The 26,767-nt window shown below is 37.1% G+C and overlaps 2 protein-coding genes across 2 annotated transcripts; both read right to left on the reverse strand.

The window, feature by feature from the left end:
• Positions 1-504: 504 nt before the first annotated feature.
• LOC134318004 (CMRF35-like molecule 1) lies at positions 505-10,762 on the reverse strand. The gene is made up of 6 exons (XM_062998747.1): positions 10,441-10,762; positions 8,268-8,384; positions 5,828-5,911; positions 3,660-3,761; positions 3,509-3,561; positions 505-645 (listed from the first exon to the last, which is right to left on the reverse strand). Exons 1-6 carry the CDS (start codon positions 10,760-10,762, stop codon positions 505-507), a joined length of 819 nt encoding a protein of 272 aa, XP_062854817.1.
• A 9,081-nt stretch (positions 10,763-19,843) lies between these two features.
• On the reverse strand, positions 19,844-26,507 carry LOC134318005 (CMRF35-like molecule 5). The gene is made up of 6 exons (XM_062998748.1): positions 26,471-26,507; positions 25,853-26,191; positions 24,460-24,528; positions 21,294-21,395; positions 21,158-21,210; positions 19,844-19,915 (listed from the first exon to the last, which is right to left on the reverse strand). Exons 1-6 carry the CDS (start codon positions 26,505-26,507, stop codon positions 19,844-19,846), a joined length of 672 nt encoding a protein of 223 aa, XP_062854818.1.
• Between the last annotated feature and the right edge of the window lie 260 nt (positions 26,508-26,767).

Below are 26,767 nucleotides of genomic sequence, written 5' to 3' on the forward strand. Positions count from 1 at the left end.
TGCACCAACTAGTGCATGTAGCGTTATGATTTCCACACTGTACTTAACAGTTTGCAGTAGATATAGTGGGTTAAAGGCATTCTTTGGCTTTCTTAAACTATGTTAACAGTGTATTCATCGAACCGAATTATTTCTTTTCTCAGGAGATATGCATTGACGCATTGGCCTTTTAAAAAGATATCTTCATCCATCTCAATGGATTTCAGCTGTGTAGAGCTGATTTACAATTTTAAAAAACTTACTACCCTTTGGAATATGTTGCAGGCCTAATATGCAAAAACATATTATCAAATGAAATAAAGCTGACCAGACAAAACATGAAATATCTTGGGTTAATACTGTCTGCAATGAAATAAAAGTCAAAGTCCCAACTGTATATCATTTGGGGTTGTATTGACCTACTTATATTTAATTAATGTAGATAACATTTTATTATAAAGACCAGTGGTATGAATTAACTGTACATAGCAGCATGACCTTACATTATTATCTGCTAGGTAATCATTAATGAGAAACTACAAGAGAATATGGACTGCAGTCATTTTCGACTGGTAGAGGAAATTGAATGGTGCTGTAAATTTCTGAAGAGTCCATAGGCAAAGTATGTACATCACAAATCTCATCGTATGTGTGACCAACTTCCTCCTAAATGCAAACAGAAAGACAGGTTATAAGAAAAATTAAAATTAAAATAGAGGACATGAAGAAACAGGAACTGTGTAGGCAAAACATTAGCATTTTACAGGCCCTAGCATTTTGAGGCCCAGAAATACTTAGTTGTCATTAGCTTTTTAAATTCTTTAAAGTCTTCTCTCAGGCCACATGTGAAAATATTTAATCACTTTTTGTTAGTTAATATACTTCCAGTTAAAATCATAAAAACATGCCATGTCTTTACATTTTGGTGTTTTTTGTGTGTATTTGCAATCTGTTTACCACTGAATAAAAAATAGGATACAAATTATAATTGTACAATTATAAACTTATGTTCATGTTTTAACCTGTAATACATTCTTTGTTTGCTTATATTTAGCTAAATTCTTTTGAATACCTGCTCCATGTAAAGCTGCTAATTCTAAAATTATATTCCAAACACTTTTTATGTGTACTACATAAAATAGAATGCAGATTTAAAATTAAACCACAATTTTTAACCAGTTACTGCTGATATTTAAATTATAAATGGATGTTTAACTAGATGAAGATATAGATGAAACCCTCATGTATAATAAGCAATTATTTAGTCAAACTGCTAGATATTGTAAGCTAAATTGCTTACAATAGAAAAATACAAATCTAGACTCTGACATACAGTACCTGTGTTAGCTGTGTTAGATATGAGCTAATAGTACTTTATGTAGCTTCTATCAAACAAGTCGTTTAAAAGACACTATCAAACAAGTTGCCAAAAATACTAAAATCCACTAAAAACACTTTTTATAACAATAAAAGACATTAAAAGTTTATTGTGAACTGTGCAAAAGTACAGGCACCCTTATAGTTGGAATGTCTTTGAACCTAACTATTTAGGTCTTTGATTTTCAGGATTTGTTAATAAATTGGCTTTGAAATAACGTCAGTGGATAAACTTTCCACAGCTTAGTTCAGGGTTAACTCATTAAATTATGTGCAAACAACAAAATGTTTTTCTAGGTCACTGACAAAGGGTCTGAACATGAAACTAATTGATGTCTTCAAAGCAGATCAAGTAACAAGATATTGCTCTTATTGTTCTTAATTCTTGCTTTCTAAAATTATGTAATGGGCTGTCAGGGGAGACTTTGGAAGTTGTCTGCTGTCTAGAAAGGCAAAGCAATACCCACAATTGACAGCAAAAGAAGTAGGAATTTTTAGCATAAGATAACATTGCACGGGGTAGATAAAATGATCCATTAGCAAATTCTGAATAAATATAAATAATAATGTTAGTTATAGTAATAATAATACCAACAACAGTAATAATAATAATAATAATTGGTCAACAAGATTTTGCTTCTAGAACACATTTGGATGTATCTTATGTATTTTAAGCTGTTGATAACAAAAACCACCTTAACCCTTTGATGCACAAGCTAAGCAAACCCCTTCTAATGCACAACCTGGGTCAAAAATTACCCATATTCATCCATTCAAGAATATTTTCATTTGCACATTTGTCAGTTATTCATGTATTTGCTGTCTTGGCTAATAAAAGCTATCTATACTAGAATATGTAAACAGCTAGCAAGCAAATAGTATTGGACATATTCAAGATTCAAGAGCCTAATCTTTGGTTGTCTTTCAAAAGATCAGTAAATATGTTTTTGACTACAAACACTTACAAATGTCAGTAGTTTCTGTCAAATTCCATAGTAAATACATAAGGGTCATTTTTGACCCATGTTGTGCATTAGAAGGGTAGTGATACAAAAATGATTTTTATTAAAAAAGTAAAAAATATAAAACTGAAATAAGGATTTGTGATTATCAAAAACAAGTTAATTGAGGAATTCATGGAAGCTTGAATGACGAAATTAATTTATTGCAAAGATGTAGAAAATAAAAACTCAGTTGGGTCACTTTTGACCCAGGTTGTGCATCAAAGGGTTAAAATTCTATTTTTTAATTTTCTTAATGCATTTTCTCAGAAGTTGTAATTGCAGTTTAGTTATGAGGTCCAAGCTCCGGTTTACCCACCCTGTATGAACAACAAGGCAATCATTGTTTATATAGCCACCCAGCCCAGCCGGATGGCAGAGCTGAGATTCGATACAATGTATTTGAAATCCCAGCTCTGGTGTGCGCCACCTGAGCGGCCACATTTCATTTTTTGGTTCATCATTGTTAAGCCTCAGGACTGTCTTGTTTCACAATGGCTATATCCTTCCTTCAGTACCTGTTGGTAATTCTGCACACGTGAAGGAAACACACGAGAACATGGAACTGTTGTTGAAACACATCAAGTATAGCAAGTGTAGTGGCGGATATAGCAAGTATTGCTGCTTTATTTACAAATGGGACAGCCCTGATTAAGAGTCACATAACACTAAAAAGAACTGGGCAATTTGTCAGCAGTTGACTCATGAGCAGAACAATGTGGCACATCACTTATGGACACAACAAAGATATTTGTGCCTCCAATTCACATAAAACTCAGGCTGATGAAAAGGCTTCGATATTTCAGTGGTCCTTAGAATAACTGATGCCAAGATTAAAAAAGAAATTTTGTTGGTCCACAAATCTGAATTATGAATGACATTCAGTTGACAGAGCTGCTGGTGGGATAATTATAATAAAAAACAATAAAAACAATAATATAATAATCATAATAATAATAACAATAAAAACTTACTGCAGATTTCCAAAACTGTATATTCAAAAATATTTACATTATTATATTCATTAAGGTAAAGAATGAATATGTAACTAAAGCATTTTTAAAACTTTTTGGGTGGGGCATAACAAAATGTATTATTGAAATGTCTTTAGTGGCTTTTGTTTGGGAAAAAAAGAATAAAGCTAAACATACCTGATTAGGTGGCTGATGTGACATCTGAATTTCAGAAGTAGTTGATATAAAAGCTATTATCCAGAAATGTATGAAAAAAAAAACATGTTAGCATGTCGGCATTGCAACACTGTAAATTTGTGATGCATCTCTGTAGATATTTTAAGCTTACTTTTAGCGATGCTGGATCGTTTCCTGTGGAAAACCACAACAGCCACAAGAACACAGCACAGCAACAGACCAAAAACCCCTGCAGAAACAATAGTCAGCACTTCTGAAAAAAGAGGTGATCAAAGATGTTAATGTAAAAAGCGAAATTATTAAACCATTTTTTTTTTTACATTTTTACATCTCAAAACTGTGGAGGCAATAAAAAGTCTATAAAGCCTGAATGTCAGCATGGATTACTCACATTTACTAAAATTATTAAAATGTTACTAAACTTTGGTCATTAACAAGTGTGTCTGTTGTATCGTGTGTGTGTGTGTGTGTGTGTGTGTGTGTGTGTGTGTGTGTGTGAATGAGTGTAAAATACAATTTGTAAAAGAACATTAACAAATGAAGCTTTCTGATTTTACAAACCCTATTTCCAAACAAAAAAATGATATACTTTGTAAATTGCAAAAAAAAAAATTTAATCTGTAATCTGAAAGATTTTTAGTGTTTTCAGAGATGAACTTGTAATTTTTGCCCATTCCTGTAATATACAAGACAGCTGCTCAACAGTCAATGGTTGGTGTTGTCTGATTCTCCTTGTCATGATGCAACAAACAGAAGCAAACAGACCTGGACTGCAGGTAAACTAGTCAAACACACACACACACACTACGTCTACGAGGGATCTTCAAAACGTTTTCGCACTTTTATAATTTCATTGGAAAGGAGGGTGGGAGGAGTAGTAATTGGTCGTGTCTGAGAGACTAGAGAGAGCTTATAGTCCGGATTTAGCGCCATCTGATTTCCTTCTTTTTGGACCTCTCAAATAAGCTTTAAGAGGAAGAACATTTTCATATGATGTTGATGTGAAAGCAGCAGTGCATCAGTGGCTACGTGCTCAACCAAATAACATTTTAGCTGAAGGCATTAAAAAGTCAGTACCACAATTAAATAAAAGCAATTGAACAAATTACAGTTTGTAGTTTTTACATTTTTTAAACTTTTCTGAAATCCGTTTTTTTATTTATGTACTGTCTAATTTTTTTTTTAAATTAAGTTTGTAAATAATTTCTCATTACTGACTCAATATGCCCAAATATGGCGCCAATCCATTGTAAGGCCTTGACCACCCTCTCATCCATAGCCAATCATATCCATGTGACACCCGACCATCTGATAGCACCACTAAAGATTTAAGCCCGGGTCTCAGAGGTGGTGGGTTAGCGTAATAGAATTCTAGGGCCTAATTTGTCATTTTTGAATCTATTTGACATCCTTAATGTTTTTAGTTTTTACTGAGTGAAGGCTTTATGTTTGAAGTTTTAACAATTCCAACAACTTATTTTCCCAAACTAGAAGATTTCCCAAGTAACATCAAAGACAACATCTTGTTTTTCTGGAGTTTAGAAACAGCGCAGAAAGCACTATTTGTACTGTCTCCTTAAAAAATCTGGCCTACTTTGAAACATTGATGATTAAACTATGGATGACATCAAAAACAAATCAAAGTGCTGTATACATGTCAGGCAGCACGGTGGCTAAGTGGGTAGCACTGTTGCCTCACAGCAAGAAGGTCCTGCGTTCGAACCCCAGGTGGGGTGGGTAATTTCTATGTGGAGTTTGCATGTTCTCCCCGTGTCTCTGTGGGTTTCCTCCGGAGCTCAGGTTTCCTCCCTCAGTCTAAAGACATGCAGGTGAGGTGAATTAGAGATACAAAATTGTCCAAGACTGTGTTTGGTATAACCTTGTGAACTGATGAACCTTATGTAATGAGTAATTACCTGTCTTGTCCTGAATGTGACCAAAGTGTAAAACATGACGTTAAAATCCTAATAAACAAACTGTATACATGGCAAATGGGTGGCGCAGCAGTAAAACAGTAGCACACCAGAGCTTACGTCCTAAACTTGTAGGTTTGAATGTCAGCTCTGCTGGCCTGGCGCCTATACGGACAATGACAGGCTTGTCTGTGGGTGGGATTGCATGTATTATCAAACAGATAACTTTAATGTTTCCACTTCTACCCCTATAAATTGTTAGTTAATACCCAGGTACTGGGTTATTATTTACATTTATGTTTAAAAGAGGTTTAACATTGATAATTCTAAATTGACTCATTGGTTATTGAATGATGTTGCTAACCAGATAATAATAACAATAATGTGTTTTGTGGTTGCAGCACACCTGACAAGTGTTCAGTGTTCAGTCCTGCAGTAGTTGTATTTACTGTGGTGACATTGAAAAGCTCTGAAGTTTTGGGTCTGTGCACTGGATTGCAAGTAGACAAAGCAGAAAAATAAACAAAATAAACATTTTATTAACTTAACCATGACAAAAGTGCAGGACAATATTTATGTCCATTTGTCAACTGTTAGTGTACATTGATAAAATGCCTACAGTGTAGAATGTTTGGCCAAAATGACACACAACCTGCTGTGATAATACATAAAGCAGGAAAATATTTCCGACCAATATTTGGAGGTGAATTTTACATAATGCAGCTGTAATATGAGTGTAAAGAAATTAGAGCTTGTTTTACTGCAAACAATTTTATAAAATATACAAAGCACATTTTATTTTTAAGTTTTATTCCTTCTGTTCTCCTTAATTCTAGACCATTTCACTTAAGGCATTTAAACTAGCTGCAATTAATTCATTCACTGTTCATCTTTATTGAACAATTCATCAAAGTCGAAAACATGGCACAGGACAGGTACAATATCTGGTCAAATAAATGTGGACACCTCTCAATTATTATTGTTTTAGCCTTTGTTGTTGAATGAATTTTAAAATAAAGGCCAGGTCCCTCAGGTACGCTAGCACACCAGAGTTGGGTTTTTGAACATATAGTATTGAAACTCAGCTTTGCCACCCAGCTGGGCTGGGCGGCTGCATGAACAATGATTGGCTGTTGTTTATAGGGTTAGGTTCAAGCCGGATCATGGGTCCTCATAACTGGTGCAATTACGACCCCGTTGGCTGATTGATGGCGCCTGCACAGAGCTGAGGAATAATGCTGATCAGGGTTTGGCTCTCCATACACAGTGCTGATCCGTATAAATAAACTCGACTCGTGCAGGTGAAAAATGTCTGTACTGAGCACGTGTTGGGGGGGGCGTGTGTCAGTTGAGAAACGTCCTCAGTCAGCGGTGGAGGGTTGAATCAGTGGAGGATGCAATCAGGGTAATTGGACACAACTAGATTAGGGGAAATAAATTAGGGGGAAAAGGTCGGAAAAATAGAAAATTAAAAAATGAATAAATAAATAAAACAAAGGCCTTTTCCTTTGTACTACATTCCACCATGAGTGGGCCCCTGTGCACAAAGCACGGTTAATAAAGACACGGTTTGACATGTTTGTGAGAAGGAATTTCAGAGCCCTAAACATTATTGTAACATAGGACTTTGGAATAAATTGGATGGCCAAGTACAAATTAGGCCTTCTTGTTGAACACTGGTGTATGACCTAACAATTCCCCTTTTACTAAATGGGCACAAATTCACGCAGACACACTCCACATATTGTGCAAGCCTCCCAGAAAAGCTGTTATAGCTAAAGGAGTGCAAAAGCCATTTTAATGCCCATGGTTTTGGAATGGGATGACCAGCAGGCTCATGGTTAGGTGCACACCTATACTGTCTTTAAAAGACTTCCAAAGACCCACCTCTTTCCTAAGTACTTAAATGGAAACTAAGCTTGCATTTATATTAAAAAAAATCTTTAAAAAAAAATCTCTTTTTACATTTACTGTATTTCTCTGTTCTTGGTTGGGTGTTATTTTCTAGTCCTAGCATATTCTTTGTTGTAGTTTTTTATACATTCTATTCTTGTACCTAGCAGTGTTATGCATAGCTTGGCTTAGTTAGTGGTATCACTTCTCTATTGTTCAGCAAAAGATTGTTTATAAACATCAGCAGTGGCGTAACTAGGAGCTCAGTGCAGCAAAAAATTTTGCGCCCCTCAACAAATGTCATATGTATAAGCCATGGGCCCCAGTGCACCTGCCCCCCTGTAGTTACGCCATTGATCATCAGTGATTATCTTAGGTTTGTTCTTATTGCTTAGTTCTCTGTCCACATTTGGTTTTATTATACTTACTGGTGGTTTTGCAAATTTGTATTTCGCTGTAAATAAATTACTTACATAAGTATTCAACTATCTTAATCTCTTGATTTTGTTTATCAGTAATTGGTGCATAACTCAGTAATAATAGTCATACTGTATCTTGTGGCTTTGTAGCAAACGTGGCTGATATGACTCTGCTACTTACTGGGTTGTAGGATGTTAGACATGTGGCAATGTTTCTGTGAAACAAGACAGCAACTCAATGTTTACCGAATTGATAACTTTGTTTGAAACCTCATCTTTGACCTTACCATCAACAGTGACCCTGTGAGGTGCACAACTTTAGACGGTACTGCTCTCAGATTAATAGGTGCACTCAAGCTTCTTCACCACAAGGTAGCTTCCCCGGAAGAAGCTTTTCTTTTGCTTTCACACATAGCATCTACCCTTTAAATTGTCAGTTAATACCCAGATAAACGTACATAATCATTCTAACTTCACTCATGATTAATAAATGATGATAACAAGATAATAAGGAGGTCTGTGGTTGCGGCGCACCTGATGAGTGTTCAGTTCCTGCAGAAGTCGTATTTACTATAGTGGCACTGGGCGGCTCTGAAGTTTCTGGTAATTTACTCTGATGGGGCACTGGAGCACGGGTAGACATAGCAGGAGCTGCAGAGAATAAAAGTTTTTATCAACTTGACAAACCATGACAAGACCATAAGTACAGTACATTATTTGTGTCCATTAACCAGTTGCTAGTCTACATTGATAAAAGTCACCAATATAATGCAAATGTAAAATAAATTAGTATAGAATGTGTAAAATACAAGCGAAATATTATAAATACAAGCATTTCATCTGTATCAGGATCAAAACACAACACATGTACACTATATAGGCAAACATATGTGTGCCCCTTTCAGTTATTGAGTTTGGTTGTTTAAGCTATACCTATTTTAAAATGTGTTAAATAAAATAAATTATGGTCTTCCAACTTTGTGACAGTAGTTCTGGAAAGACCTTTACCTTTGCTTTTACTTTCCAACATGACTGTCATCATTCAGTTATGAGTCACAAAATAAAATCAATAAAGACATGGTTTTGTGTGGAAACATTTATGTGGCCTGCACAGAGCCCTGACCTCAACCAAACAAAAAACCTCACTTACTCACTTTCTTAACCGCTTATCCAATTTGTGTGTGTATGTGGTGGTGGTGGTGGTGGGGGGTTAGGGTCGCTGGAGCCTATCCCAGCTTTTCAGTGGACGCAAGGCACACAGTAACACCCTGGACGGGACGCCAGTCCATCGCAGGGCAAACACAAATACACACACCCATTCACCTATAGGGCAATTCAATGTCTCCAGCTAACCTGACTGCATGTGTTTGGACTGTGGGAGGAAACTGGAGCTTGCGGAGGAAACCCATGCAGACATGGGAAGAACATGCAAACTCAGCACAGAAAGGACCCGGACCACCCCACCTGGGGATCGAACACAGGACCTTCTTGCTGTGAGGTGACAGTGCTACCCACCGAGCCACCATGCCACCCCAAACTAAAAACCTTTGAAATTCATTTGCATGTTTATTGCAAGCCAGAGCTTTTTGTCAAACATCATTGTCTGACCTTACAAAAGGTCTTTTGACTGGGCACAGATTTCCACTACAAGATCTTGTAAAATCCTTCTTAGAAGTGAAAGCTGTTAGAATTGCAAAAGTGATATAAGATGTCCAACAAGCCTATGGTCAGATCCCATTTAGATTTGTCTATACAAAGTACAGTTGGTAAATTTCAGCGTACATGCTACTTACAGTACATGTATTACAAGCTTAACCTTGTACATTTTGAATATTTACAGAAATCACATTATTGTATACATTCAGAGTAGCTCTTTTAGTTTCAGCATAACTGTACCCCTGACCTTGGTTGTAACTATGGGTCAACACAAAAATGTACCAAACTTGATTTACTAATCCAGGTGCCCTAAGATATACTACCATCTCAACTTTGGACATTAAGCATTTCTGCATTTCAGAAGGAGCAAAACATTTGAATATCTATAGAAAAGACAAAAGAAAATGTTTTAAAAAGGAATAACTAAACTGTCTAAAGAATACTTTCCTTTATACATCTTAATATAAGAAAAGAATGTTCATAAGACCTTATGCTTTTATATTATTATAGTAGACTCAATAGAAACCCAGGATAAAGGGAATTGCAACATTGCTAAACTTCAGTGTGATCTCCACGAGAATCAGTGCACCAGAGTCATTAGACTTCACCCACATAGAATTTACTAAATTTAAACTTAACAAAGACTTAACAATGTAGCAAAGATACTACATTTCTATTGGCATTCTAGTAAAACATACTACAACTTAAGAACATTGTAAACTTACTCAATCCTGTGAGACAAAATAAAGTTAACATTGCATCTACTGCACAGCATGGTGTTAAAATTAATAAATTAATAAATGTTTACATTCTCTGGCATGTTTCTGTCGGAGATAACCCATATAGACATAGAAAGAACAGAAACAACTACACACAAACAGTAACTGAAAGTAAAAATTGAGGACCCCCAGGACCCTGAAACTGCTGCACCTATACTAAATGTACTACTAATGTGATGGCCCATATTTAAAGTTATAAACCCAACATAACAAGAACCAACAGCGCATTCATACTGCTCAGTTCAGAGATTCAATAATGGAAAGCAGTTTACCTTTAGTGACAATGACCTTTACTTTAATTAACTTGTCTTTTCCCCATTTCTCTATTCCACAGTAATAAACTCCAGTGTCTCTTAACATGAGGTTTCTGATGGTTACAAAGAAGCTGCGTGCAGATACAGTGTTTATTGCCATGTATCTTCCCTTAGAGACAGTTTGTTTAACCGTCTCAGATTGAATTAAAACGTCAGAGTATCCACATGGGTCTCGACAGAAGAACATGGCTGAATATATGTATTCATCTGAATATTTACAGTCGATCTCCACTTTGCCTCCTTCTGTTCCAGTAATGACACGTTCAGCTCTGCTCTTCATCATCACACATGCCAGAACTTAAAAAGTAACACAGAAAAACAAACAATCCATAAGTGTAGTTTAAAAGAATTTTTAAAAAATGGGAAAGGAGACGTAGACTGTAAACATTCATATTCATTACTGTATATCGTAATTTTAGCTGTACATGTATTAATGCATTGTGTTTCATGTGCATCATGATGTTCATTTAAGGTTTTACCTTTAGAACAATAATAAAAAAAAAAAAAGCATAAAACAAAAAAAGAATGTGCAAAAAATGAAAGGAATTTTCAAATCAAACTGAATTAAAATACTATTTACCTTGCATAAAAGACAGAGTTCTCAAAACTGTTTGCATTGCTCACATCAGTAGATTCCTCTACAAATTGCCTTTAAAAATAAATTACACTCAGTATAACCCACAACTGTTTCTGCTCAGTCTTTTATGTAATCTGTTTCAGTGTCATCTCATCAAGACGAGCTGCTTGTTGAAGGCCCGATCAGAGATGCTTTGAGGGTGTGAATGTTACTCATCACTTCTGGTTCTTTATAAGCAGGAAGAAGAAGTAGTGAATGTGAACCTAAGAAAGAAATTACAGACTAATACATTAGTGCATGATTTTTTTTTTTTACTTTTGTAGCCAGTGACCTGGTTTTTGTGTATGTGACCCTACCACAAACCAACCAAACTGTTATTGTTCCCAAGGTGTATTACTGTAAATAATGATAGCCAAGCCAAGTGTATATCTGTGATCTTCAGTATGGCTCTACTGCCCTCTGTGTGATTCTACTTTGTTTTGTTTAAACTTAGGTGTATTTTTCATGTTAGCCCATGGGCTATTTCTATGGCAGTAAAGGCCAGGAATTTCATGTATCAGTAAAATTGTATTGTCCTGATCAGGGGCATAACTACAGGGGGGGCAGGGGGGGCAGGGGGGGCAGGTGCACTGGGGCCCATGGCAGGTGGGGCCCTCCACGACATGAACTCAACCCCCCACCGCACTGCCCCCCATTGGCGGCACTTGCCAGGTTGTTATTATTATATTACAATATTTTCGTTAAGTAAAATATTAAAATAACTAAAAGACAATAAAATATCTGAAAACATGTATCTATCAGCATATATATATATATATATATATATATATATATATATATATATATATATATATACAGTGTATCACAAAAGTGAGTACACCCCTCACATTTCTGCAAATATTTCATTATATCTTTATATGGGACAACACTATAGACATGAAACTTGGATATAACTTAGAGTAGTCAGTGTACAACTTGTATAGCAGTGTAGATTTACTGTCTTCTGAAAATAACTCAACACACAGCCATTAATGTCTAAATAGCTGGCAACATAAGTGAGTACACCCCACAGTGAACATGTCCAAATTGTGCCCAAATGTGTCGTTGTCCCTCCCTGGTGTCATGTGTCAAGGTCCCAGTTGTAAATGGGGAGCAGGGCTGTTAAATTTGGTGTTTTGGGTACAATTCTCTCATACTGGCCACTGGATATTCAACATGGCACCTCATGGCAAAGAACTCTCTGAGGATGTGAGAAATAGAATTGTTGCTCTCCACAAAGATGGCCTGGGCTATAAGAAGATTGCTAACACCCTGAAACTGAGCTACAGCACGGTGGCCAAGGTCATACAGCGGTTTTCCAGGACAGGTTCCACTCGGAACAGGCTTCGCCAGGGTCGACCAAAGAAGTTGAGTCCACGTGTTCGGCGTCATATCCAGAGGTTGGCTTTAAAAAATAGACACATGAGTGCTGCCAGCATTGCTGCAGAGGTTGAAGACATGGGAGGTCAGCCTGTCAGTGCTCAGACCATACGCCGCACACTGCATCAACTCGGTCTGCATGGTCGTCATCCCAGAAGGAAGCTGACGCACAAGAAAGCCCGCAAACAGTTTGCTGAAGACAAGCAGTCCAAGAACATGGATTACTGGAATGCCCTGTGGTCTGACGAGACCAAGATAAACTTGTTTGGCTCAGATGGTGTCCAGCATGTGTGGCGGCGCCCTGGTGAGAAGTACCAAGACAACTGTATCTTGCCTACAGTCAAGCATGGTGGTGGTAGCATCATGGTCTTGGGCTGCATGAGTGTTGCTGGCACTGGGGAGCTGCAGTTCATTGAGGGAAACATGAATTCCAACATGTACTGTGACATTCTGAAACAGAGCATGATCCCCTCCCTTCGAAAACTGGGCCTCATGGCAGTTTTCCAACAGGATAACGACCCCAAACACAACCTCCAAGATGACAACTGCCTTGCTGAGGAAGCTGAAGGTAAAGGTGATGGACTAAACCCAATTGAGCACCTGTGGCGCATCCTCAGGTGGAAGGTGGAGGAGTTCAAGGTGTCTAACATCCACCAGCTCCGTGATGTCATCATGGAGGAGTGGAAGAGGATTCCAGTAGCAACCTGTGCAGCTCTGGTGAATTCCATGCCCAGGAGGGTTAAGGCAGTGCTGGATAATAATGGTGGTCACACAAAATATTGACACTTTGGGCACAATTTGGACATGTTCACTGTGGGGTGTACTCACTTATGTTGCCAGCTATTTAGACATTAATGGCTGTGTGTTGAGTTATTTTCAGAAGACAGTAAATCTACACTGCTATACAAGTTGTACACTGACTACTCTAAGTTATATCCAAGTTTTATTTCTATAGTGTTGTCCCATGAAAAGATATAATAAAATATTTGCAGAAATGTGAGGGGTGTACTCACTTTTGTGATACACTCTATATATACAGTGTATCACAAAAGTGAGTACACCCCTCACATTTCTGCAAATATTTCATTATATCTTTTCATGGGACAACACTATAGACATGAAACTTGGATATAACTTAGAGTAGTCAGTGTACAGCTTGTATAGCAGTGTAGATTTACTGTCTTCTGAAAATAACTCAACACACAGCCATTAATGTCTAAATAGCTGGCAACATAAGTGAGTACACCCCACAGTGAACATGTCCAAATTGTGCCCAAATGTGTCGTTGTCCCTCCCTGGTGTCATGTGTCAAGGTCCCAGGTGTAAATGGGGAGCAGGGCTGTTAAATTTGGTGTTTTGGGTACAATTCTCTCATACTGGCCACTGGATATTCAACATGGCACCTCATGGCAAAGAACTCTCTGAGGATGTGAGAAATAGAATTGTTGCTCTCCACAAAGATGGCCTGGGCTATAAGAAGATTGCTAACACCCTGAAACTGAGCTACAGCATGGTGGCCAAGGTCATACAGCGGTTTTCCAGGACAGGTTCCACTCGGAACAGGCTTCGCCAGGGTCGACCAAAGAAGTCGAGTCCACGTGTTCGGCGTCATATCCAGAGGTTGGCTTTAAAAAATAAACATATGAGTGCTGCCAGCATTGCTGCAGAGGTTGAAGACGTGGGAGGTCAGCCTGTCAGTGCTCAGACCATACGCCGCACACTGCATCAACTCGGTCTGCATGGTCGTCATCCCAGAAGAAAGCTGACGCACAAGAAAGCCCGCAAACAGTTTGCTGAAGACAAGCAGTCCAAGAACATGGATTACTGGAATGCCCTGTGGTCTGACGAGACCAAGATAAACTTGCTTGGCTCAGATGGTGTCCAGCATGTGTGGCGGCGCCCTGGTGAGAAGTACCAAGACAACTGTATCTTGCCTACAGTCAAGCATGGTGGTGGTAGCATCATGGTCTTGGGCTGCATGAGTGTTGCTGGCACTGGGGAGCTGCAGTTCATTGAGGGAAACATGAATTCCAACATGTACTGTGACATTCTGAAACAGAGCTTGATCCCCTCCCTTCGAAAACTGGGCCTCATGGCAGTTTTCCAACAGGATAACGACCCCAAACACAACCTCCAAGATGACAACTGCCTTGCTGAGGAAGCTGAAGGTAAAGGTGATGGACTAAACCCAATTGAGCACCTGTGGCGCATCCTCAAGTGGAAGGTGGAGGAGTTCAAGGTGTCTAACATCCACCAGCTCCGTGATGTCATCATGGAGGAGTGGAAGAGGATTCCAGTAGCAACCTGTGCAGCTCTGGTGAACTCCATGCCCAGGAGGGTTAAGGCAGTGCTGGATAATAATGGTGGTCACACAAAATATTGACACTTTGGGCACAATTTGGACATGTTCACTGTGGGGTGTACTCACTTATGTTGCCAGCCATTTAGACATTAATGGCTGTGTGTTGAGTTATTTTCAGAAGACAGTAAATCTACACTGCTATACAAGCTGTACACTGACTACTCTAAGTTATAACCAAGTTTTATTTCTATAGTGTTGTCCCATGAAAAGATATAATGAAATATTTGCAGAAATGTGAGGGGTGTACTCACTTTTGTGATACACTGTATATATATATATATACGTATATATATATATATATATACAGTATATATTAGGGCTGTCGAAGTTAACTCGATAATAACGCATTAACGCGATCTCAATTTAACGCGATTTAAAAAAATAGTGCCGTTAACGCGAATTCCATTTGGCTCTAAGTTCATGTTGAGACTTGACCATGCATGGCATCTCTCATTAAGACAGCGTTTCTCAAATGTAACCGAGCGTGGTAGTGATGCACTTTCTTAATAAAGAAATAAATACACGGTATATTCACAAGTTGTTGGGAGCGGAACACTTTTATTACTTTTTCTGTTACGGTACCGAATAGCGGACAGCTAGAGTCTTTAGCCAAGCATGCTATTCCATGAACTATGGAAGCCCCAAAGGGTCAAAACACACTCACTTCGTGTAGAAACGTCCATCAAACCATTGTCATGATACAAGCACAGAAATGTCTGTTACAATAACTACGCCTTATCCCACCTGAAGCACCGCTGATCTACAATGTTTGCTGATGGAGAAATTTTAACCTACAATCTGACATATATATGAAGTCAAGGGTCTCTGCTGGATAGTATTACTGCCTAGTATGTGAGTGAATAAAACTCCCTTACAGTTTTCTCTTGTCCCAGCAGTTTGTAACATAAGTACATTTAGCATAAAATGTGTTCACCATTTTAATTGTAACATTTCACTTAAAAATCCTTGTTTTCTATAACATTTACACAGATTTTTTTTATGCGATTAACTATATGAAATTCTGAGATTAATCGCGATTAAAAATTTTAATCGTTTGACAGCCATATATTAGAGATGTCGTTAATCACGTAAATTAATACATTAACGTTTTAAAATTTTATTAACAATTTAAAAAATTAATCTAGATAAAAATTTGTAATCAAACAATTTTTATTGGGCTATGATTGTGCCACGTAAATATGTCTCTGTGGTAATTTGTGCTGCTTTAACACAGTAACATTGTGTTTATACTGTAGCAGTAACACCGGTCTTTCTCCAGTTTGCGTCGTGAGTTACAAATTACTCAAGCTGCTGCTGCTACATATTGTAAAATATCGGGTATGGCGGGGGTCCTCCACGACTCAACCACTCGCCTCACTACACCCAGCAGCGCGTATGCAGATGTTCTAAATGCTTCTAGTGCTAGTCGTATTTCCTGATAGTGGATGGTGTCTGGGTGTATGACTTCCAGACTGCTCTATAAATAATTCTCCCATAGTCTAGTATAGGTCTTATTAGGGTTTTGTATATATGTAGCAGGGCCTGGTGGTCTGCACACTATTTGGTTCCGGCCAGAACTTTTAATATGTCCAGGGTTTTGAGGCATCTGGTTGTAGGGATTCACAGATACAGGTCGCACCTTAAACAAGTCACCCCATTCACTTGCATGGGGGTGCTGGAGACCTAATGTATCCTGGGTCCCCATTGGGAATATTTAATAAAATGAGATACACAAACCCCAGGTTTTTACATGTAGTCTCAGAATTAAGGAGATACACAAGGACTTCAATTCAATTGAAATAGGAAAATAAATGAAAACCAATTAAAATGTTTAATCTATGATCCCAGAACAAAGTATGATGGTGGAAGCGTGTATTTTTTCTGCAAAAACTATATTTCACTTGATTGAAGGAAACAAAAATAGAGCAATGTTCATACTAGGCATATTAAAAAATGTCATTAAAGAATCTAATTTGCTAGGAAACCATATCTGAATGTTTAAATGAGACACCAAACAAAGAGCCAGACTAACATAGAAACTGTGGATTTTGGAATTGTGAGTCCATGGAGTACCTAAAATTGAAGATGGTTTGCCAAAATGCTACAAAATCAATCACTATCTCTGTCCAGTGTGGATTTGTTTGTGGGGTGTTGTTCAAAAGGGTGCAGTAGCATCAACCCTCGCCAGTCATTTGTGGCAGGGCAGATGGCAAGTACAATTGCGACCAAAAGTTCATATAGGCTGAAGACTTTCAAATGCAATTTTGTACTACACACCTTTTATTTTGTCATATGTTTATTTTGGCAAGTCAATTAGTGCACCATGAGCAATTGTTCAAACAATTGTATGCAAGTATAAAACTTTTTGGATGGCAAAAACACTCCATCATCCAGCAAAGAGAAAACTAGCTGAACCCAAAGACAAAGGGACTGGTGAAGGAGCTGGAGGAATGTACGTTTACATCCACCTTTAAGAGTGTGACATCACCATAGCCTACAAGCCTACTCCTCCAAAGGAGCCCCTCCAAAAAGTAGCCCCTTCTCCAAGACCAGCGTAGAAAAGCCAGACTCAACATTTTTCTTCCGGAAACTGGTGTGTTGCAGACGGCCAGTGTAGCATGCCATATTGTGACATCCTGTTTTTATTTTTGCACTATACCTGTTCTATCCACTTTCTTTGTTGTAGCTTGTAGATATTTTCATGTATTTCATTTGATACTTTGTTTCCATTAATTTGGCTGCTTATTGCAATTTCCCTACATTTGTTAGTGGCTTTTTAGTCCCACAGTATTGTTCTATTCTAGTTCTATTCTTGCAGGTGAGTAGGGATCCACTTTGTGCTCTCTGTAGTGAGGTGCGTTCCAGCCTTCTTACAGAAATACTGTTTGAAAAGTATGCGTGTGACATCATAGAGTTTGGGACAAGAGTTTCCAAAGCTTGTGGGCTGTAGCACTAAAAGATCTGTAATAAGCAATTGTACTTAATATAAAAAGTTACTGGTAGCCAGTAAAGTTGGTTAAAAATCAAAGTAATATGAATATAAAATTTTTTTTTGATGTATTCGAGCAATCTTGCTGCAGAGTTTGGGATGTATTAAAGTTTATTGATCATTTTTACAGGTAGACCAAAGAAAAGAGAATTACAATACTCAATTTGGTAGAATATAAAGACGTGACCCATTGTCTTGGCATTACTGGTAGTGAGTAATGTCCACAGATGGGAAATGCTACAAAGGTGGGAAAGGCAGATTTAGTTAGTGGCTTAATGTGAGTCTTAAAGGTGAGTGAGTAATCATTTACATTTACATTTACATTTTCAGCATTTAGCAGACGCCTTTATCCAAAGCGACTTACATTACAGTTACAGTATATAGTCTGAGCAATTGAGGGTTAAGGGCCTTGCTCAAGGGCCCAACAGCAGCAACCTGGCAGTGGTGGGGCTTGAACCAGCGACCCTCTGATCACTGGTCTAGTAGCGTAACCACTAGGCTACAGCTGGCCCCCAACTTAATCAAACTTCAATGTACTCCAATGTTTCTCATGGTAGGTGAAGACTTTGTCAAATCATCATCAATGCCAGTAGTTGGACATTTTATTGATAAAGTTCTTAGGCACAACTAACATAATTTCAGTTTTGTCTGTAATTAATTTTAGAAAGTTGTTATTCATCTAGGATATTGGATGGATCCAGTCTGCCAGAAACTGGAATGGAAAATGGGAATACATTTTTTACTGTCATAAATCTGAAAGTCGTTGGCATAACGGTAAAAACTAAGATTATGGCTTTAGCCTAGGGGTAGCAAGTAAATAGTAAAATTAAGTGGACCAAGAACAGATCCTGAAGTCACACCATGGGTAACAAATGCTAACAGAGGCAACAGGTCAACAGAGGACACCAAACATCATTAAGGACTCATTTCACCTATGTCACCGCCTGTTCTCCTTGTTGCACTCTGGTGGTAGGCGCTATAGGAGTATCAAGGCCCACACTTCCAGACTCCTGAAATGCTGTTACCCCTCCATCATAAAAACACTAAATTGTTCAAACTCTGCATCCTAGTACGTAAGGTGCAATTTATAGTGACTGTGCTTTAACTTTCTCTCTTTCTGTAAAGTTCTTTAAAACCCACACCTGTATTTTTTTGTATCTAGATGTGTATATGTTTATTTGTAAATACGTGTGTGTGTGTGTGTGTGTGTGTGTGTGTACATACATGTACCCTACCCTCAAGGAGACACTCAGAAATGTCATTGTGAAGCTGCTTTGAAAGTGGAATTTTTCTCCATTCTTGCTTGATACACGACTTTAGCTAATCAACAGTTCATGATTTCCATTGTGTGATCTTTCACTTCATGACGCACCATACATGTTCAATCCCTGTATTCACGGAACATTTCTGCAGACCAGAAACAAACCGAATGTTATTGCTATTATAACGTGATTTTTTTATTTAAACAATATTCAAAAGTCTTTTAGATTCCTTAATCAGCAATGAATCTGTAGCTACGTAGACCTGTTAAGTGCTTTCCATTTTAGTTTATGATTGTCAGGCAAACATTCATGATCAAAACACTTCTTTTGTGACAGATGCAACAAATACACACCAAGTACTTTATAAAGTTTGCTTATCTAGTACATGCATTCATAGACAATTTTATAAGTTACACAAACCATAAAGATTAACTTTGTGGGTATACAATTACAGACTGTAGCCCATCTTTGCTTTGTCACCCCTGTTACCCATTTATCAACTAAAGGGGGCATCCATGACCCCACTGACCAGAAGGTGTTTGCGTGGTAAAAACTGCACTGACATATAGTGTGGCAGTAATGGATGTATATTAACAAATAAAATTAAGCTTACCAGACAAATCATGAAATATCTTGGGATGATACTGTCTGCAATTAAGTAAAAGATTGTCCCAGCTTTTTTTCTGATTTGGAGTTGTATTAGTTTTATTGACCCACATTTAATTATTGCATATACAAATTTGTTATAAAGTTCAGTGATATGTAACAACTGTACAAACGTTCTCAGGCAAATTATGTACAGCCCAAATCTCATCATTAATTTCCTGAGGAAAAAAAGAAGACACATTAAATAAATTTAGAGGACATAAAGAAATAAAAAACTGTGAAGGCAAGACTAGCATTTAGCTTTTTATTAATTCCTTTCCTATAGTCTTCTCTTAGCAAAGAATCACATTCATGAAGTGTTTTTAATGTTAATTGGTCTTGAATAATACAAATTTATTGTTAATAGAATATTAATATTTGGCTAAATTATTAGCTGTAAAATAATGCTGTAATATTTGAGGTTAGGCTACAGCATTAACTAATATTAACACATAAAATGCTGCTGTGGGTGACAAATATCTTATCACTTTTTGTTAGGTAATATACACTGCCTGGCCAAAAAAAAGGTAACCACCTGGATTTAACTAAGCAAATAGGTAAGAGGGGGGCAGTGCTATGATCTGGGGTTGCTGCAGTTGGTCAGGTCTAGGTTCAGCAACGTTATGTGCCCAAATAATGAGGTCAGCTGACTACCTGAATATACTGAACGACCAGGTTATTCCATCAATGGATTTTTTCTTCCCTGATGGCACGGGCATATTCCAAGATGACAATACCAGGATTTATCGGCTCAAATTGTGAAAGAGTGGTTCAGGGAGCATGAGACATCATTTTCACACATGGATTGGCCACCATTGAGAATCTTTGGGATGTGCTGGAGAAGACTTTGCGCAGTGGTCCAAATCACCCATCATCAATACAAGAAATTAATGCAACTCTGGACAGAAATAAATGTTGTGACATTGCAGAAGCTTGTGGAAACGATGCCACAGCGAATGCGTGCCGTAATCAAAGCTAAAGGCGGTCCAACAAAAATAAGAGTGTGTGACCTTTTTTTTTGGCCAGGCAGTGTATTTCAAGTGCATATATACACTTAAATATTTAATTTAATGCATTTTATTTAGATAGAAAAAAGACTTCACTTGTGTTTTAATTATATTGAACAGATCCTGTAGGGGCAGAATCACATAAAAAGCGGCAAAACCATGTTTGCGGCAGCTGTGCTGATGTTTCCTATGGAGTGAGGCCCTTTGCCGCGTTGGGCTTGTGATTTTTGTGCTTTCCGCAGCGCTCAAAATTCAACTGATTGAACTTTTTGGATGTGACATTACAAAATATATTATTATTCACAAAAAATTATTAGAAATGTCTTGAAATTATCATAAAATATTCAATGTTTAAAAACTGTGCTCTAGTGGCTTCTGTTTGAAAAAAAAAAAAAAGAAGAAAGCTAAACATACCTGATTAGGTGTCTGATGTGACATTTGGATTTCAGAAGTAGTTGATATAAAAGCTGCATAATAATAATGATTAAAAAATACATTAGCATTTACTGTAAATGTGTGGTGTATTTCTAAATATACTCTTTAAGCTTACATTTAGAGATGTTGAAGCATTTCCTGTAGAAAACCACAGCAGTCACAAAAGCACAGCACAGCAACAGTCCAAAAACACCTACATGAACAACAGTCAGAAGTTCTGAAAAAAGAGGTGATCAAAGATGTCAATATAAAAATGATTGCATTTTTAATTATTACATTAGTGTACTTGAAATACATGTAAAAGAACATTAACTAATCAATAATCAATGTTTTCTGTTTTTACAAACCACATTTTTAGAAAAGTTTATGAGTGTGTGCACAGTGAATTATACCCACTATGACTCTGAATCGTATAAAGCGATGGTAAAACAGACAATGAATGAATGAAGGAATGATAAGGTAGTAGTTAATACCACAGTAAATACATTGGGTGCAAGGCAGGAATACCCTAGACAGGGTGCCAAACTATCGCAAGGCCTTAACCAATCCCTCACACACAGCCAATTATCCGAGATTTGAACCCTGATTTCAGAGGTGGTGGGTTAGCGTAATAGACTGCTGCACCACCTGTTTTTAGGTTTATTGAGTGAGGGCTACATGTCTGAATGTTTAACAGTTACAACATCTTTTTGAAGAACTAGAAATAATTCCAAGTAATTTATAACCTGAATGTTAAAGTTTCCCATGGAAAATCAATGACAAATAAATGGTTTTCTAGAGTTTAGAAACAGCACAGCAAGCTGTGTTTGTACTGTCTCTCCTCGGTCAGAAGTGAAGGTCAACAGCAGTAGACAAAGCAAAATGTGTTTGGGTAACTGAATACAACTAGCAAAATTGGGGGAAATGCATATAAAATAGTGTATACAGTGTTTCTAATTAACTAAGCACCAGCCGAATACATTCCATGTATTATCAAACAGTTTCCACTTCTATGGCTATAAATCGTTAATTAATACCCAGCTAAACATTTATGTCTAAAAGAGGCTTAACATTGATCTAATTTCACTCATTGGTTATTAAATGATGTTGCTAACTAGATAATAACAGAAAAGTGTTTTGTGGTTGTGGTTGAATTTACTGTGGTGGCATACAAAAGCTCTGGAGTTTTGGGTCTGTGCACTGGATTGCAAGTAGACAAAGCAGAAAAATAAACAAAATAAACATTTTATCAACTTAACCATGACAAAAGTGCAGGTCTTTTAGTCCGAGTGTGCACTGTAGAGCAAATAGACATAGGAGGAAAATAAACAAAGAACCTTTCAACTTAACCATGATAAAAGTGCAGTACATTATTTATGTACATTAGTCAACTGCACATTGATAAAATGTCTACAGTGTAGAATGTGTGGTCAAAGCAACATCTTCAGTGAACATTTCCTTTGAAAACTTAGTTTGAGAAAGGCCTTTACCTTTGTATTTGCGTCCCAGCATGAGTGTGCCCCAGTGCACAAGGTCAACAAAGACATGCTTTGACATGATTTGTGTGAAGTAATTTCAAATTCAAGTCAGATTTCTTTGTATATTGCTTTTTACAATAGACATTGTCTTTAAGAAACTTTACAGCATCCTGGACCAACAGACCAAAAACCCCTGTCAAGCAAGCCAGGGGCAACAGTGATAGGGAAAAACTCCCTTCTTAGGCCTTCGTGTTCAACATTAGTGCATGACCTAACAAATTAATTTTTACTATACAAGAACAAATTACCATAGACACACTCCAAAATACTGTGCAAGCCACTCAGAAAAGCTGTTAAGTAGAAAAAGGTGCAAACTCCATATTAACGCTTATGGTTTTGGAATGGAATAACCAGCAAGCTCATAGTTAGAAGCCCACATAATTTTATCTGTTTAGTATAGGTATGTTTCAGTCTACATGATATGTACAGTACATGTCTTATCAAGCTAAAACTTGCTAGAAAGTGGGTATCAACTAATCTCTTAAATGACAAATTATTACCAGAGAACCATGTAATTTTTAAAATCATATGACAAAGGCATACTTTTTTATTGTATGCAAACTCCATGTGTGAAGGGACTACAGGTACAGCATCTTTTAGAAATTATTTCCAAATAATTTGTAGTCTGAATGTTAAATTTGTGGGTAGAAACACCACAGAAAGCACTGTTTGTACTGTCCCTTTACAAACCAAACCTGGCAGAGTTTAAAACATTTCCACATGCCCTTCCAGGTACAAGACCTGTCTCGATTAACTCAAATTTTAAAAAGACAGGCATCAAGGCTCTTTGTACTAGCAACAAGGTGGTGGAATAAAGTTCCTGTCTGTTTAAGCAGCTGAGTCTCTTACTGTCTTTAGAGAGATTTCCAAAAACCCTGCTCTTTTTGCACAGATGGGTCAGCTTTCTTCAATGCCCTCTGTGTTGTGTTATCTGTATCAGATTAGCCCCTGATAATGCAATCCGTGTTGCAATGTTGTCAATTCAGCCTATTATTGGTCTTTCTTTTCTTCTGAGTCCTTCCAACAGTCCTGTCATAACACTGCCTTCAATTTTGTCATATGGGTGTCAAACATGCCCAAAGTAACATAACTTGTTGGATATAACATGGTTCAGTAGCTCCTTTTATGTTCTGGCTATCTTGTAAGTTTTCTCAATGGTCATCATCTTCCTCAGTGACATTTTAGCATTTTTCTGATGCACTTGTTCTCAAAAATATTTTTCAAGGACGTTCTTTTGTATCTTCTCTGGCTCTTGTGTTGAAATTGCAGGTGATAACTAGGTTCTGCATGGGATTACTGTATGAACATGTTGAAGCTCCCTGTAGAATTGTTCAGTCTCTTCATTTTGTTTGTCAGTAATTGGTGAGTAATAGTCATATCTCATGGCTTTGTAGATAACGTGGCTAATACAACTCTGCTACTCACTGGGTTGTAGGATTTCAGGCATGTTGCAACATTTCTGTGAACCCAGAAAGCAACTTTATATCCACGGTATTGATAACTTGTCAAGTCAATTGAGATCCTAAACATTCCACTGTCCTATCTTGACAGTCTGAAGAAGACTCACTAAATTGCTGTTTTAATTTATTCAGCATTACAGCACCGGGTTGTTTTCACACATAGCTTTTACCCTTTAAATTGTCAGTTAATCCCCAGGTTAAACGTATGTGTCTAAAAGGGGCTTAACACTGATTATTCTAACTTCACTCATGATTAATAAATGATGATAACAAGATAATAAGGAGGTTTGTGGTTGTGGCACACCTGATGGATGTTCAGTTCCTGTAGTTATTACATTTACTATAGTGGCGCTGGGCAGCTCAGAAGCAGGAGCTGCAAGGAATAAACATTAAACAAACCATGACAAACTATACAGTACAGTACATTATTTGTGTCCATTAATCAGCTGCTAGCCTACATTGATTAAAAAAGCCTCCAATATAATGCAAATGTAAAATAAAATATTATAGAATGTGTGAAAATACCAGCAAAATTTCAGACCAACGTGGATTTGAGGTTCAGCATAATGATAGCTCATCAACAGTAAGCAATTAATCTGTATCAGGGTCAAAGCACAACACAAGACACATAAACTAAATAACCAAACGTATGTGTGCCCCTTTCAGTTACTGAGTTTGGTTGTTTAAGCTAGACCTATTCTGAAATAGGCTTTGCACTTTGTGACAGTAGTTCTGTAAAGACCTTCACCTTTGCTTTTACTTTCAAACATGACTGTCCTTATTTAGTCATAAAATTGAAAATTCATTTGCATGTTTATTGCAAGCCAGAGCTTTTTGTTAAACATCATAACCTGACCTTACAAATGATTTTTTTGACTGGGCACAAATTTCCACATACTCACTACAAAATCTTGTAAAATCCTTCGTAGAAGTGAAGGCTGTTAAAACCGCAAAAGTTATATAAAACGTCCAGCAAGCCTATGGTCAGATCCCACATAGATTTGTACAGTTTGTACAAATTTATAGTACAGTTTAGAGTACAGTTTGTAAATTTCAGCCTACATGTTACTTACAGTACATGTAGCTAAACTATCTAAATGACACTTAATACATCTTAATAGAATAGAATGTTCATAAGATCCAATGCTTAAGAATGTCATTTTTATTATTATATCAGACTCAATGGACCCAGACCAAAGGGAATTGCAACATGGCTAAACTCTAGTGCGATCTGAGATCTAAAAAATTTACTACATTTAAACTTAACAAAGTGTTAACAATGTAGCAAAGATACTACATTTTTATTGGTATTCTAGTAAAACTAACTACAACTTAAGAACATTGTAAATTTACTCATTTACTCAATCCTGTGGGGCAAAATAAAGTTAACATTGCATCTAGTGCATAGCATGATGTTAAAATTAATAACTTAATAAATTAATAAATGTTTACATTCTCTGGCATGTTTCTGGTATGTCGGAGATAACCCATATAGACATAATAAGAACAGGAACAACTACACAAAAACAGTAACTGAAAGTAAAAATTGAGGACCACCAGGACCCTGAATCTGCTGCACTTATACTAAATGTACTACTATTGTGGCCCATATTTAAAGTTATAAACCCAACATAACAAGAAACAACAGCACATTCATATTGATCAGTTCAGAGATTCAGTAATGAAAAGCAGTTTACCTTTAGTGACAATGACCTTTACTTTAATTAACTTGTCTTTTCCCCATTTCTCTATTCCACAGTAATAAACTCCAGTGTCTCTTAATGTGAGGTTTCTGATGGTTACAGAGAAGCTGCGTGCATATACAGTGTTTATTGCCGTGTATCTTCCCTTAGAGAATAAATTAAAAGCCTTCTCAGATTGAATTAAAACGTCAGAGTATCCACATGGGTCTTGACAGAAGTACATGGTTGTATATTTGTATTCATCTGAATATTTACAGTCGATCTCCACTTTGCCTCCTTCTGTTCCAGTAATGACACGTTCAGCTCTGCTCTTCATCATCACACATGCCAGAACTTAAAAAGTAACACAGAAAAACAAACAATCCATGAGTGTAGTTTAAAATAATTTTTAAAAAATGGGAAAGGAGACTTAGACTGTAAACATTCATATTCATTATTGTATGTCATAATTTTAGTTGTACATTTACTAATGCATTGTGTTTCATGTGTATCATAATGTTCATTTAAGGCTTTACCTTTAGAACAATAATATAAAAAGTATAAAACAAAAAATGAATGTGCAAAAAAATGAAAGGGATTTCCAAATCAAACTGATAAAACATAATTATTTACCTTGGATAAAAGACAGAGTTCTCAGAGATGTTGGCATTGCTCTTGATATATCAGTATAAAACAAATTAGACTTAATATAACCCACAACTGTTTTGCTCAGTCTTTTATGTAAACTGCTTCAGTGTCCTCTCATCAAGGTGAGCTGCTTTGAGAGTGTGAATGTTACTCATCACTTCTGGTTCTTTACTATAAGCAGGAAGAAGAGGTAGTGAATGTGAACCTAAGAAAGAAAACACAGACGAATACATTCGTGCCTAAATGAAGTACACCAGGGGTTCTTAAACCTTTCTAGCCAGG

This window comes from Trichomycterus rosablanca, chromosome 7 (assembly GCF_030014385.1).
Source record: "Trichomycterus rosablanca isolate fTriRos1 chromosome 7, fTriRos1.hap1, whole genome shotgun sequence".
NCBI lineage: Eukaryota > Metazoa > Chordata > Actinopteri > Siluriformes > Trichomycteridae > Trichomycterus > Trichomycterus rosablanca.